Genomic DNA, 13,176 nt, shown 5'->3' with positions numbered 1-13,176 from the left:
TACAGGAACTCACAGAGCTACTCAGCACAGGCGCACGCTCACAAACACGCTTGCAGAGACAGGCACACACAGAGATACACTCAGAGAGTGACACACACACAAACACTCTCACAGACTCTACATCTAAGTCATGAATATAGAGTGTAAATAGCTGAGGCCTCAGCATTGATTCTTGCAGCATTCCATTATTCACTGCCTGTCAACTTCAAACTGATTTGCTTATGCCCGTCTGCTAACCAACCTTCTATCCATTCTAATATATTATGTTGCCTACTATCCTATTAAATAAAACATATACTCACATAGGACAACCACGCAGACACACAAGGCACTCACACACAGACGACACAAAATACAAAGATACATACTCACACAGGCAAACCCAACACAGATACTCACTCAAGGCAGATGCAGAAATGTACAGGTGCAAGTATGTTAGCTATCGTTGACGCTCACTCGCACAGCCACATATTATTATAGGCACAGCAACGTTCAATAAACATTCAAGTAACGATCAGAAAAGTTGCCTTCCTAACAGCACGTGGGTGTACCTACACTACAGGGGCTGCAGCGGATCAAGGCGGCGGCTCACCACCACCTTGTCAAGCGCAATTAGAAGTGGGCAATAAATGCTGGCCTGGCCAGCGATGCCCATACTCAGTGAAAGAATGAAAACAAAATAAATGAAACAGATTAACACAACTTCAACGCAGAGGTTCCAGATCACCAGCACAGTGAGGTTCAAAATATTGAAGTTTTTGATAATGTAATGAGTTACAATATTAATTGTAATATTACTTCTCGTGGTAGAAGGGTATGTAGCCAGAGGGCACAGATTTATTGGTAAAAGGAGAGCTGCTGAGGGCTTTTTAAACCTGGTTAGTTGTTAGGATCTGGGATTCGCTGTTTGAAAAGTTGGTGGAAGCAGGTTCAATTGAGCTTTGAAAGGGAATTGGATAAATGCTTGAAAAGGAAACAAAGGAAACGGGAAAAGGCTAGATGCCTGAGACTAATTGGAAAGCTCTTTAAAAGGGCTGACATCGGCGCGATGAGCAGAATGGCCTCTCTTTCGCCGCAGAATGCTATCATAACCTACTGAAAACAAGATTTGCTAAGAGCCCTCTAAAATACCGTGCGAATTCATTTCAAAGCATTGGGTTGGGATAATTTCAAGGCCCATTTAAAAAAATAATGGCAAGATTATTGAAATGACAATAAAGATTTATGCAATTGCACATGCGTTTCTCAAGTGACAATTCTGATTAGAATAAGCCTTCTATCTGAAATCCTGGTCAGGCGTTTGTGTTTATTTATGTTAGCAGTATACAGTGTTTTCCCTTCTCTGTGTCTCCTGACAGGCTGCACCTATTACTAAAGGTTGAAGATTATTGAAAGAGCACGGAGACATCCACGGTTTATTCTTAAATATATTTCAAAGCAGCCACTGGACTAGCCCAAATTCTCATGACTCCGGCTGTTCGCTGAAGCTCCGGGAGCCTGACACTTCAAACGCATCCAGGCCAGGCCAATCTCCGTTGCCTTAAACCAGTGGTGAAACGAGATTGGCTCCACGTTAGCTCTTTTATTATTTGTTCATTGGGATGTGGGTTAGGCCAGAGTTTATTGCCCATCCCTTGTTCAGAGGGCATTTAAGAGTGGGTGTGGAGTCACATGTCGGCATAAGGGTTTTAAACAGATGGGTTTTTACAACAATCAATAATGATTAGACTTTTAATTCAAAAATCCACCATGGTGAGATTCGAACTCAAGTCCCCCTCAAAATTACTATAGGTTCGTGGATTACTAACCCCATGACAATACCGCTACACCATCGCCACCGGCCGGCTGCTTCCATCCGTCTCCTGGGTTGACCAGCGTGGGATTACTCTGCAGTCACTTGGGAGCAGTTTCAGCTTTAGTCCCCTTCCAATGTTAGGGAGCTACTTGCCCGATGGGTTCCCGTTCAGTTGCTATCCGCCCTACCTCACTGTTCATGCGTCCGGTCTCCACTGCTGTCGGCTCACTGCTCCCCTTCTAGCGCCTCCCTCCTGAATTCTTGGGTTTGAGCTACATGCTTGCACTCTTGCAATAGGCGTTCTAGCTTGAAGACCCTGGAGGGGAGGAGCAACCCCTCGTCCTTGAAGCAACACCCATGGAGGACTCGGGGACAAGGCTGAGAAGCAGCCCGTTAACCCCCGTAAAATCCTACCCCCAGATGGTTAGGGTTAGTTCTCCGGCATTTCAAGTGCCGTCTACCGCCTTTCAAAAAGAAGAAGTGGTTGTACCCGGCTAAGAATCAACCAAACGGCAGAACGATGTTACAATTAAGAGGTTTATAAAAGCGTTATATTTTGGGACAGTGTCTTTAACTTGAGGTAAAATGAAGTAGGGGTTTCTTTTGATCTATTCGGAAGTCTGCCTGACAACAGGTTTGATTGTTCAAGGTTAAGGGGGCTCAGATTGTTTTACTTGGGAAAAGGGTGCAAGGTGTTTATATCTGGAGACCAATGGGCACTGCCTGTGTGCTCACAGTAGATAGACTGTCAGTCTCCAAAGTCCCAGAATCGTGCTGAGAATGTTTTCTTTCATGAGATATGGGCGTTTCTGGCGAGGCCAGCATTTGTTGCCCATCCCTAATTAACCGAGTGACATTCCAAGGCCATTTTAGAGGGCAGTTAAGAGTCAACCACATTGCTGTGGGGTCTGTAGTCACATGTAGGCCAGGCCAAATTAGGATTTCCTTCCTGAACCAGATGTGTTTTTTACAGCAATTGATGATAGTTTCATTGTCACCATTAATGAGACTAGCTTTATATTCCAGATTCAAATTCCACCAGCTGCCGTTTGAACATGGGTCTCTGGATTACTAGTCCAGCAACATTACCCCTATGTCACCATCTCCCTCAGGTATGCAGTAAACAGTTGAGCTTTAAAATGTCCATTTACTTTCAAGATATAGAATTTGGGTTTCAAAAATAGCTGACAGCATCTCTACCTAGATACAAGGCCCAAGGGATTCATGTTGTCAAGGTGATGGGTTTTGAGATGGGAGGGTTATAGAAAAACCATTGTAATTTTGGGTTACAGGCTTCCCTAAAACATCACTGAATATCACAGACAGGTTAGTCTGCCAGGATGTGGGGGAGAGAAAACAGTTAGAGAAAAAGTGTCAATGATCAACCACACCAGAATACGAGTGGAAGCTCACATTTGGATTGAAAATATGAAACTCACAAATAGTTAAACATGAAGCTAGAAGATTGCCCAGCTAGTGATAGAGGAGGATCTTCAGTGATACTATTACTGTGGAGGATAGTTCTGCAGTTATGTTACCAGGCTGAGAAAGAAAAAGAACAGAAGTAAACTTTCAGGAGCTAAGAATAATTTTGGACTGAATCTGGGAGAATTGGATGGACAGTATAACATGTACCTGTGAATTTTGTTTTTATAGCTGTGCTAAAATAAGGGAATATTCCATTCTGTGGTTTAAATTATAAGTTGCCTATAAAGATAGTGTCTAGTCAATAGTGCTTTAGGCCTATGTTAGAATAAATGTCTTGAAACATGAAATCTTCTTGTGTCAACCTTTCAACTATTAACTGGAAGTTCAAATTTCTTTCTAAAAAGTTATCACTCTCTACAGAGATATTAACAACAGGTCTGAGAGACAGAATGGCTTCATCGTGTTCCTATGCTTCTACAAGTAAGCACAGAGCTAGATGAGTGAATGCCTGGTGGAATATGATAGTTCATAACCTTCTGAGAATATTATTGACAGGACAATAGGAATTCTGTAAATGTGTATGTTTTGCAAATGATGAGTGCTTTGAGACAGAGACACCAGCACAATCAAAAACAAAAACTGCTGGAAAAACTCAGCAAGTCTGACAGCATCTGTAGAGAGAAAGACAGAGTTAACGTTTCAAGTCCGTATGACTCTTAAGAGGGTTTCAGATTTCCAGTATCTGCAGTATTTTGCCTTTATCAAGGACACCAGCGGATGGTGATAGAGAGAGGGGGTGACTGAGGGCAGTGAGACAGGGACAACAGCAAATGATGATAGAGAGAAGGGTAAGTAAGTGCAGTGAGACAGGGACAATAGCAGATGGTGATAGATAGAGGGATGACTGAGAGCAGTGAGCAGGGACACCAGCAGATGCAGACCTGTCTGTGTGGATCAGGAGGTGATATGGATAATATGCAAAGGAGGGAGGTTATTTGTGTGTGAGAACAGTGTGTGGTACTGAGAGAGCACAACAGTGGAATATTGCTGAAAGTATGCATGTGGACACTGTGACACAGAAGTCTTTGTCAGCTGTCATTCGATTCAAGGATGACATTTACTCAGGAAAAACTCAGCAGGTGTTACAGCAACCGTGGAGAGAAAGACAGTCAATGTTTCGAATCTGTATGATTCTTCTTTGGACTCGAAATGTTAACTCTGTCTTTCTTTCTGCAGATGCTGTCAGACCTGCTGAGTTTTTCCAGCATTTTTGTTTTTGTTTTAGATTTCCAGCATCCGCAGCATTTTGCCTTTGACGTTTATTCAATTTTCTCCCCTATATCTTCATGCGATTGAACAGGTCGATGCTTGACCTGCAGATCCCTTTGGACACGTAGGGCAGGAGAAGGAAGTGAGATCCGGAGTGCAGGACTTGCTTCCTTTCCTTTCCTTCTCTGTCACCGCTCTGCCTCATCGTTAAGACACTGTCACTCAAAGTGTGATGCAGATTGATGGACACATTGCTGCAATTTTTTGAATGATTTGTAGCAAGCTCCATTTGGTCATTAATGCCAATGCACCTCACTTCAAGCCTCAGAAGGTCTTTGAAGCATTTTCTTTGCCCACCGCTGGACCGTTGGCCATTTTAGTGTTAAGAAACCAGGACCTGGAAGGGGATACAGTTCTTGGTGATCCAGACAGTATTCAGTCTATCATAATTAATTTTACAGGAGTTTTGCCTGAATGTTTGTGGATCTTGCTTCAAGAAGGACACTAGCATTTGTTCAATGTTCCTCCCGTTCTGAAGGATGCGGCAGAGGTATTGTTGATGGAATTTCTCTTGTGTCGCTGATTCACAGTCCAGGTCTCACTGCAGTACAGGCGTATGATGACGGCAACTGCTGTGTACACTAGCACTGTTGTTGACTTGTGGAGGTGTTTGTCGTCAAGCACTCATTGCTGTAGTTTGTAGAAGGCTGAGCTTGAGCAACTGACCCAGTGTTGGATCTCCTAGTCAGCGGTGACCAAAGACCATAAGACATAGGAGCAGAAGTAAGCCATTCAGCCCATTGAGTCTGTTTCCCCATTCAATGAGATCATGGCTGACCTGATAATCCTCAACTTCACTTTCCTGCCTTTTCCCCATAACCCTTGATTCCCTGACTGATTAAAAATCTGTCTATCTCAGCCTTGAATATACTTAACGACATAGCCTCTACTGCCCTCTGCAATAAAGAATTCCACAGATTGACTACCCTCTGAGGGAAGAAATTTCTCCTCATCTCTGTTTTAAATGGGTGGCCCCTTACTCTAAGGTTATGCCCTCTGGTCCTAGTCTCTCCCACAAGGGTAAACAACCTCTCATTATCTACCCTGTCAAGCCCCCCCAAGAAACTTATATGTTTCAATAAGGTCACCTCTCATTCTTCTAAACTCCAACGAGTACAGACCCAACCGACTCAACCTCTCCTCATAAGGAAATCCTTCCATACTCAGAATCAACTTAGTGAACCTTCTCTGGACTGTATCCAATGCCAGTATATCTTTCCTTTAGATAAGCGGACCAAAACTGTTCATAGTATTCTAAGTGTGGCCTAACTGGTGCCTTGTATAGTTTTAGCAAGACTTCCCAATTTTATACTCCATTCCCTTTGAAATAAAGGCCAACATTCCGACAGAGATGGCTGCCAAGGTATGGGAAGTGCCCAACTCATTCCAGTGTCACTCCTTCAGCACGTATGGGAGTTGGAATATTTGGCTGACCATTTGGGGGTCAATATATGAGTTCTGCCTGGCAACATTCAAGGACAGGCCAAGTTTCTTGTATGCAGAATTGAAGAGATTGTGAATGCTTGCAAATTTGGTGCTGAGTGGGCAATGATGCTGCAGTCATTTGCAAACTGTGGATCATGTATGCCTATGGTGGCCAGTTTAGCTTTCACATGAGGTAACTGAGGTTAAAGAGTGGCCTTGGGAGATGGCCCTGCTGTCCTCAAGTATATTTTTGGACCAAGAAGGTGTCTAGTTTTAAAATCAGTCTCACAGAACAGCTAATTTAATGGTGTTGCACAATTCAGTGAGGGCCTGTGTACCTCAAAACTGTGTGTGGTAGTTTCTGTCTATCTCTAAACTATGTGCTGGGACTGAGAGGCAGTGTCTGGTGTATCTCAGAGTTTCCCCCCTGTATGTCTGGGAGTGAATCCTGCCTGAATCTTTAGCTGGTTTGGTTTCAGCTCCTTGTCCCTGTCTGGAACTGGTTGAGTTGTGTCCCCTGGAAGTACCCATGTGTTGTGAGGAAATGGTTCTCAGAAGCTGGGAGTGGGTCAGTGGGAGAGCTCAGTCTGCTGTGTGTGGGCAGAGAGTAATGGGTTCCACATTTTCCCTCTTTACTCGCCTTCTCCTATATCTCACTGTCTCATCCTTCTCTCTTTTCTACTTTCTTGATTTCCCCTTTCCTCATTTTGCTTTTTCTATCTTGGTGGTCTTTTAATCTATGCTCTTCTGGATTCCCTCCCCTTGCTTTCTCTCTCTCTCTCTTGCTCTCTTTCTCTCTCTTGCTCGCTCTCGCTCTCTCTCTCTCTCTCTCTCTTGCTCTCTCTGGTTTTTGCTCCCTCTCTAGCTTGTTTTCTCTGTCTCCCTCTCTACCCTGGGTTCCTCCTACCACCCAGACCCTCCACCCCCTACCCTACCCCCGCAACCCCATTCTCTCTGGCTTTCTGACTTTGCTGATTTCTCTCTTTCTCTGTGTCTTTCATTCTTGCTTTCTCTCTCTGACTTTCTCTGGCTTTTGTTGTTCATAGGTCTCACAAAGTAGTTCAGAGGCTTGTAAGGTCGAACAGTAAGCATTTGTTGATAACACATACCATCTGCATATGTACAAAGTATCACAGAATCATAGAATTGTTACAACACAGGAGGAAGCCATTCAGCCCATTGTGCCTGCACTGACTCTCCGAATGGTAAATTCACCTTGTGCCATTCCCCTGCCTTCTCCCATATACTTGCACATTCTTCCTTCTCAGGTAAATAATCCAATTCCCTCTTTTAGCCTCGATTAAACCTGCCTCCACCACACACTCAGGCAGTGCACTCCAGATCTTAACCATCTGTTGCACGAAAAAGTTTTTCCTCATGTCTCCGTTGCTTCTTTGACTTAAAACATTCTACACTTGACTACTTCACTTGAGTAAAACATGAGGGATGGGGGTTGGGGAGAAGCTGAATTTGAAAATGACTGGCAATGGACTACTGGGTCTTATTGGGTGGGGCATTGTTATCTTTACTACTTAAGTGGGAGGACATCATTATTATCCACAGTACACACCGCCTGCTGTAAACCAGTCAGAATTAAAAGTCTTCATACACAACATCCTGGAGTCAAACTGTACTTTGCTTTCCCTTTGATAAGCCCAGTGTAGCCCAGACTAGGAGCTAACTTTATGCCGACTTCTACCAGGCTCTCTCCACACTCAGTCCACTATCATCTGACTTTCAGTAGTACTATTTCCCTAGTCCCACCCTAACACTTGTTATGCCAAGCACCCTTATACTACCCCTCCCCCTTTACAATACAATGTTTCTTTATGTGCTACCCCTTCTAACACCCCCCACACCCCCACCCACTCCCTCATACACACTAACACAAGCCTCTCGTACATGAGAGTTGGTTCTCTACACTGATCAGTTTTTTTCCATGAACAGAGCCTAATTCCTCAGTTCTCTCCTTCCAGCTCGCATTCTGTAATTTCACCTCTGTTAATTGTTTCTGAGACTATTCATGCTCATTTGTGAGAAATTCTACTTTCTCTTGCAAATGTTCAACTTTTCCTTGACATTCTAGGTTCTTGATTGTCATTTCAGCCATTTCATTTTTCAATGGCTCACTGGCTTTCCGCAAGTTTGAGGCATCCAGTGCTTTTCCTTCTCATGTCTGGATCTTCAGCTTCAGAATTACATTTTCCCATCTTACTGATGCCTTTTCTTTCTCCATCTGCAGCACAACTTAGTCCTTGTCCTTCATTTTGGTTTCACTGCTAGCCAGGCCTGTCTTCAGTGAATTTTCTTTTACAAGGTGAAGTCTTAATTTGTTTTAGTTCTGTAATCGTGCTACTCATGGTTTTAATATCAGCTTGCAGCTTGGAACACTCTACAACTTTCCCTCCATGCAGAGCCAGCTGCCTGCTCAGCACTGGCTCCTGCTGTTGCAGTTGGGGTAATATGTCGGCATTTTCAAAAAGCTCTATTTTTAAGCCTTCCAGCTGCCTCTCACTCTTTTCTTTCATCTGCACTAAACTCATCAGCTCATGCACTTCATTGTGCTGACATGGTCTGCCATCATGGTGTGGTTTGCTTGGGTATTGTCTTTTGGTCATTTTTTTGCTTTATTGGGTTTGTTCTATCCTTCATTTTAAGCTCTGCATGCTCCACAACTTGAAGATTAAAATGCTTGTCAAAGGCTTTTACTATCTCATCAAACATGATTGAGGATTCACCAATGCCTTGTATTAGGGTTACTTCATCAGCAAGTTCACCAAAAAAGTATTTAAATAAAAAAAATTAAGTAAGAAGTATTAACCTGGACTTCTTATGATTTCCTACTTAATCCTGATGTACTCTGGTGACTTAAAAATTTTCTTCTCCATGATGCCTAATTTTGCATCTGGTTTGGCCCTTTCGTCAACCCAAATTGATCTGGTAGGGTTGATTTACTATCCATGGCTGTTGCACAGGGAGTACAGTTTTAAATCTTGTTTCTATTCTAAAGATGGCACTGCAGTAACCATTCTTTTCTCTTCTTTCCACACTTGGCAAGTTTTGGCAGGCTCTTGTTGCAATCTCAGAGCCATTTTAAAAATTTATCAGCTCTGCAGGAAATTAAGAAATTCAGCAGTTTGGGCCAACTAGTATTCTAAGCAATTGGAATGCAATTTTTGGCTCTGGCTACCGTTTTTAAAACTTTTTTTCAATGGAGCTTGGCCACCATGTGATATGGCACCAATTCTGGACCTAAGCTGCAATGTTCTTCTAGCTGTGCTGATTGATTAATTGGTTTCCTTTCCCTGATTATTTTTAAAAGGTTAGTTCAGCCTTTTCACTGATCCTTGCAATCTGTCTAGGCCCTATGACTCTGCATTCGATTGGGACCCGCAATGGACCTCCACATGCTCTACTGGGGTCCTTTTCAACTGCACAGTGGATCTTCCATCTACCTTTCAGCCTCCACGTCTGCAGTGGAGCTTTTTAAACGAAACTCCAGCTGTCTCTTCAAATTAGTTGCACTCGCTCTTCTCAGGCTGCAGTTTTTAAATTTTGTTTCATGCCTTGGGATTCCGGGGTCCTTCATCAGCTGCCACCATGTTGTAAGGTTGTTAGTATGTGACACGGAGATGTTCAGAAGCTTGTAATGTTGAATGTTAAGTCTTTATTGATAAAACATAACAATATACATATGTACAAAGTATAGCCCAGCTGGGAGCAAGCTTTGTGCTGATTTCTATCAGACTCTCTCCATACTCAGTCCACTATCATGTGACTCTCTACATTACAATGTGGGCAGTACTGTTTACCCAGTCCCACATTATCCTAAGATAAAAGCAAAATACTGCAGATGCTGGAAATCTGAAACAAAAACAAAAATACCTGGAAAAACTCAGCAGGTCTGACAGCATCTGCAGAGAGGAACACAGGCAAAGTTTTGAGCCCATATGACTCTTCATCAGAACTAAGAAATATAGAAATGAGGTGAAATCTAAGATGGTTGAAGGGGTTGGGACAGCTAGAGCTGGATAGAGGGCCAGTGATGGGGTGGAGGCAAAGAAGAGATTGTCAAAGATATCATAGACAAAAGGACAAAGGAGTATTGATGGTGGTGATATTAGCTGTGGAATGTGCTAATGGTGACATTAAGGGTAGAAAGCAGGACAAGCAACTGACATTACCCTAGTGGTGGTGGGGTGGGGGGAAGAGATTGAAATAGGCTGAAGGGTAGAGATAAAACAATGGATGGAAATACATTTAAAAATAATGGGAATAGGTGGGAAAAGAAAAAAAAATATATAAAATAAATAAATAATTATAAATTATTGGAAAAGGGGGATCAGAAAGGGGGTGGGGATGGAGGAGAGAGTTCATGATCTGAAGTTGTTGAACTCAGTATTAAGTCTGGAAGGCTGTAAAGTGCCTAGTCGGAAGATAAGGTGCTGTTCCTCCAGTTTGTGTTGAGCTTCACTGGAACATTGCAGCAGGCCAAGGATGGACATGTGGGCATGAGAGCAGGGTGGTGTGTTGAAATGGCAAGCGACAGGGAGGTCTGGGTCATGCTTGTGGACAGACGGAAGTTGTTCCACAAAGCGGTCACCCAGCCTGCGTTTGGTCTCTCCAATGTAGAGGAGCAACACATTGGGAGCAATGAATGCAGTAGACTAAATTGAGGGAAGTGCAAGTGAAATGCTGCTCACTTGAAAGGAGTGTTTGGGTCTCTCTCTCTCTCTGGCCTCTTTCTTTCCATTTCCCTCCAGCCCTGCCCTTACATTGGGCCTTTCTGCCTCCAGCAATTGTTTCCTGCCCTCCACCATCAATCCCCTGACCAGCCCCACCCCACAGTTCTACCACCTGAAACTACTCATCGTATTTATTCCCTCCTGATAATTATTTCCCCCATGTGAACGGCCACCTTCTAAACCCCCTGGTAGTGAACAGCTCCAATCTAATTTCACTCCCTTTCCCTGAGTGAATAGCCCCTGGTCTAATTCCCCATCTACTCTGTGATCTGTCTTTAGTTACAGCCTCTTCCTCTTTCTCTGTCTCCTTCATCTTTTTTTGTCCTTTCTCTCTCTCTCTCTCTTTCTCACTCTCTATCCTTTTCTCTCTCTCCATTTGTCTGTCTGTGAACCCATTTTAAACATTAACTTATTTTTTTTATGTTCATTCATGGGATGTGGGTGTTGCTGGCTAGGCCAGCATTTATTGCCCATCCCTAATTGCACTTGAGAAGGTGATGGTGAGCTGCCTTCATGAACCACTGCAGTCATTGTGGTGTAGGTACATCCACTGTGCTGTTAGAGAGGGAGTTCCAGGATGTTGACCCAGTGACAGTGAAGGAACGGTGATATATTCCCAAGTCAGGATGGTGAGTTACTTGGAGGGGAACTTCCAGGTGGTGCTGTTCCCATGTATCTGCTGCCCTTTTCCTTGGAGGTTGGTGTGGTTGTGTTTGGAAGGTGCTATTCAAGGAGCTTTGGTGAGGTTCTGCAGTGCATCTTGTAGATAGTACACACTGCTGCCACTGCCTGTTGGGTGGAGGGAGTGCATGATTGTGGATGAGGTGCCAATCCGGTGGGCAACTTCATCCTGGATGGCGGCAAGCTTCTTGAATGTTGTTGGGGCTGCACTCATCCAGGCATTTGGGGAGTATCCCTTCACACTCCTGATTTGTGCCTTGTCAATGGTGGACAGGCTTTGGGGAGTCAGGAGATGAGTTACTCATTGCACGATTCCTAGCTTCTGACCTACTCTTGTAGCCACAGTACTTATATGGCTAGTCCAGTTCAGTTTTTGGTCAATGGTAACCCCCAGGATGTTGATAGTGGTGGATTCAGTGATGGTAATGCCTTTGAATGTCAAGGGGCAATGGCTAGATTCTCTGCATGATGTCCTGGATCTGAGATGATTGACCTCCAACAACCACAACCATCTTCCTTTATGCTAAGTATGGCTCCAACCCGCAGAGAGCTTTCCCTCTGATTCCCATTGACTCCAGTTTTGCCCAGGGCCTCCCTGTGAATAGCACATTTTAATTCCCCTGAATGGGGAACAGTGCTCCCCTACTGCCACCCTTCCATCTCCCCTCCCTGCCCTGTAGAGGCCCCCTTCCAATTTCCATCCGAGTACATAATGTCCCTCATGAACAGCTTCCTCTGTGAAACCCCCATGCCAGTGAACAGCCCTCCGCTATCAAGTAGGGGAATAGACACCCTACATTATATAATAGGGAATCCATTTTTCCAGCCATCCTCTTAGCCATACCACCTCACATGGTCTTGCTAGTCTCATGTAAGCAACTGCAGCTAGACCATCTCTGTTCTGGTCCTTGACTCACTCTCCACCAAACAACCCAGTACTTCTTTTTACAGCTACAGATTATCTCAACCACACTGTCCCCTCCATCTTTGATGCCCAATCCTCCAATAACACCATAACTCTCTCTCTCCCTCTCTTGCCCTGTCTCTCTCTCTCTCTCTCTCTCTTTCTCTCTCCACCTACTATGGCCCTCACCTCTGCTCACTTAAATCCAAGATTTGGAAGGATAAGGCAGGCAATGGGTGTAGCTCGACTGCATCAAACATTATTGGGTCCTGCTCCCGTCTGCTAGAGCTGCTCACTATTCCTGGGGTCATCCTGGACTGCAAAGATAACTCCCCCGCCCCCCCCCACCCCACCCACCCCTAGCATTCTTTTCTCTATCTCAAACCATCTTCTTAAACCCTCTCCACTGTCCCCTCCATGTTCACCCCCAACCAAAAGTGTGAGGAGCTCATGGCCTTCTTTGTCATTAAGATCTTGACAATCTGATCAGCTGCCACTGCTATGTCCTTCCCTTCCACTAGCCCACTGGGTCCAACTTCCTCTAATGCTCCCCCCTGCCATATTCCCTGAAATCGTATCTTTCTCTAATTTCTCTTCTACCTACCCCATGCCCTCGCTGAACTCATCTTGTCCATGTGACCTGCCTCCTACACCCTCAACCCTATTCCTACTAAACTGCTCTGGTCACTCAACTTCACTTGCAGGCCCCCGTGTTCGCCGATTTTGTAAACAGTTCCCTCTCTTCAGGTGTTGATCCTCTCTCTTTTCAATCTGTCATCAACACCCCTATGCTCAAAAAAAAACAACCTTTGATATCACTGCCTTTGTAAACTACCATCCCATCTCCAACCTTTCTTTCCTCTCCAAAG

General features: G+C 44.2%; 1 protein-coding gene across 5 annotated transcripts in view; it reads right to left on the bottom strand.

Moving 5' to 3' along the window:
- Positions 1–2,057, bottom strand: part of LOC121291130 — a 39,691-nt gene extending 37,634 nt beyond the window's left edge. For 4 of the 5 annotated variants that reach the window (XM_041212203.1, XM_041212206.1, XM_041212205.1 and 1 more), the window contains exon 1: positions 1,809–2,057. In XM_041212203.1, coding sequence (XP_041068137.1) covers positions 1,809–1,855 — 47 coding nt within the window. In that variant the 5' untranslated portion in view covers positions 1,856–2,057. Of the gene's footprint in view, positions 1–13; positions 44–1,808 lie in introns of those variants that run through there. The other variant, XM_041212204.1, reaches the window with a different exon arrangement.
- Positions 2,058–13,176: the final 11,119 nt, after the last annotated feature.

Source organism: Carcharodon carcharias, chromosome 19 (genome assembly GCF_017639515.1).
Source record: "Carcharodon carcharias isolate sCarCar2 chromosome 19, sCarCar2.pri, whole genome shotgun sequence".
NCBI lineage: Eukaryota > Metazoa > Chordata > Chondrichthyes > Lamniformes > Lamnidae > Carcharodon > Carcharodon carcharias.
This window is presented reverse-complemented; position numbering and strand designations above follow the sequence as displayed.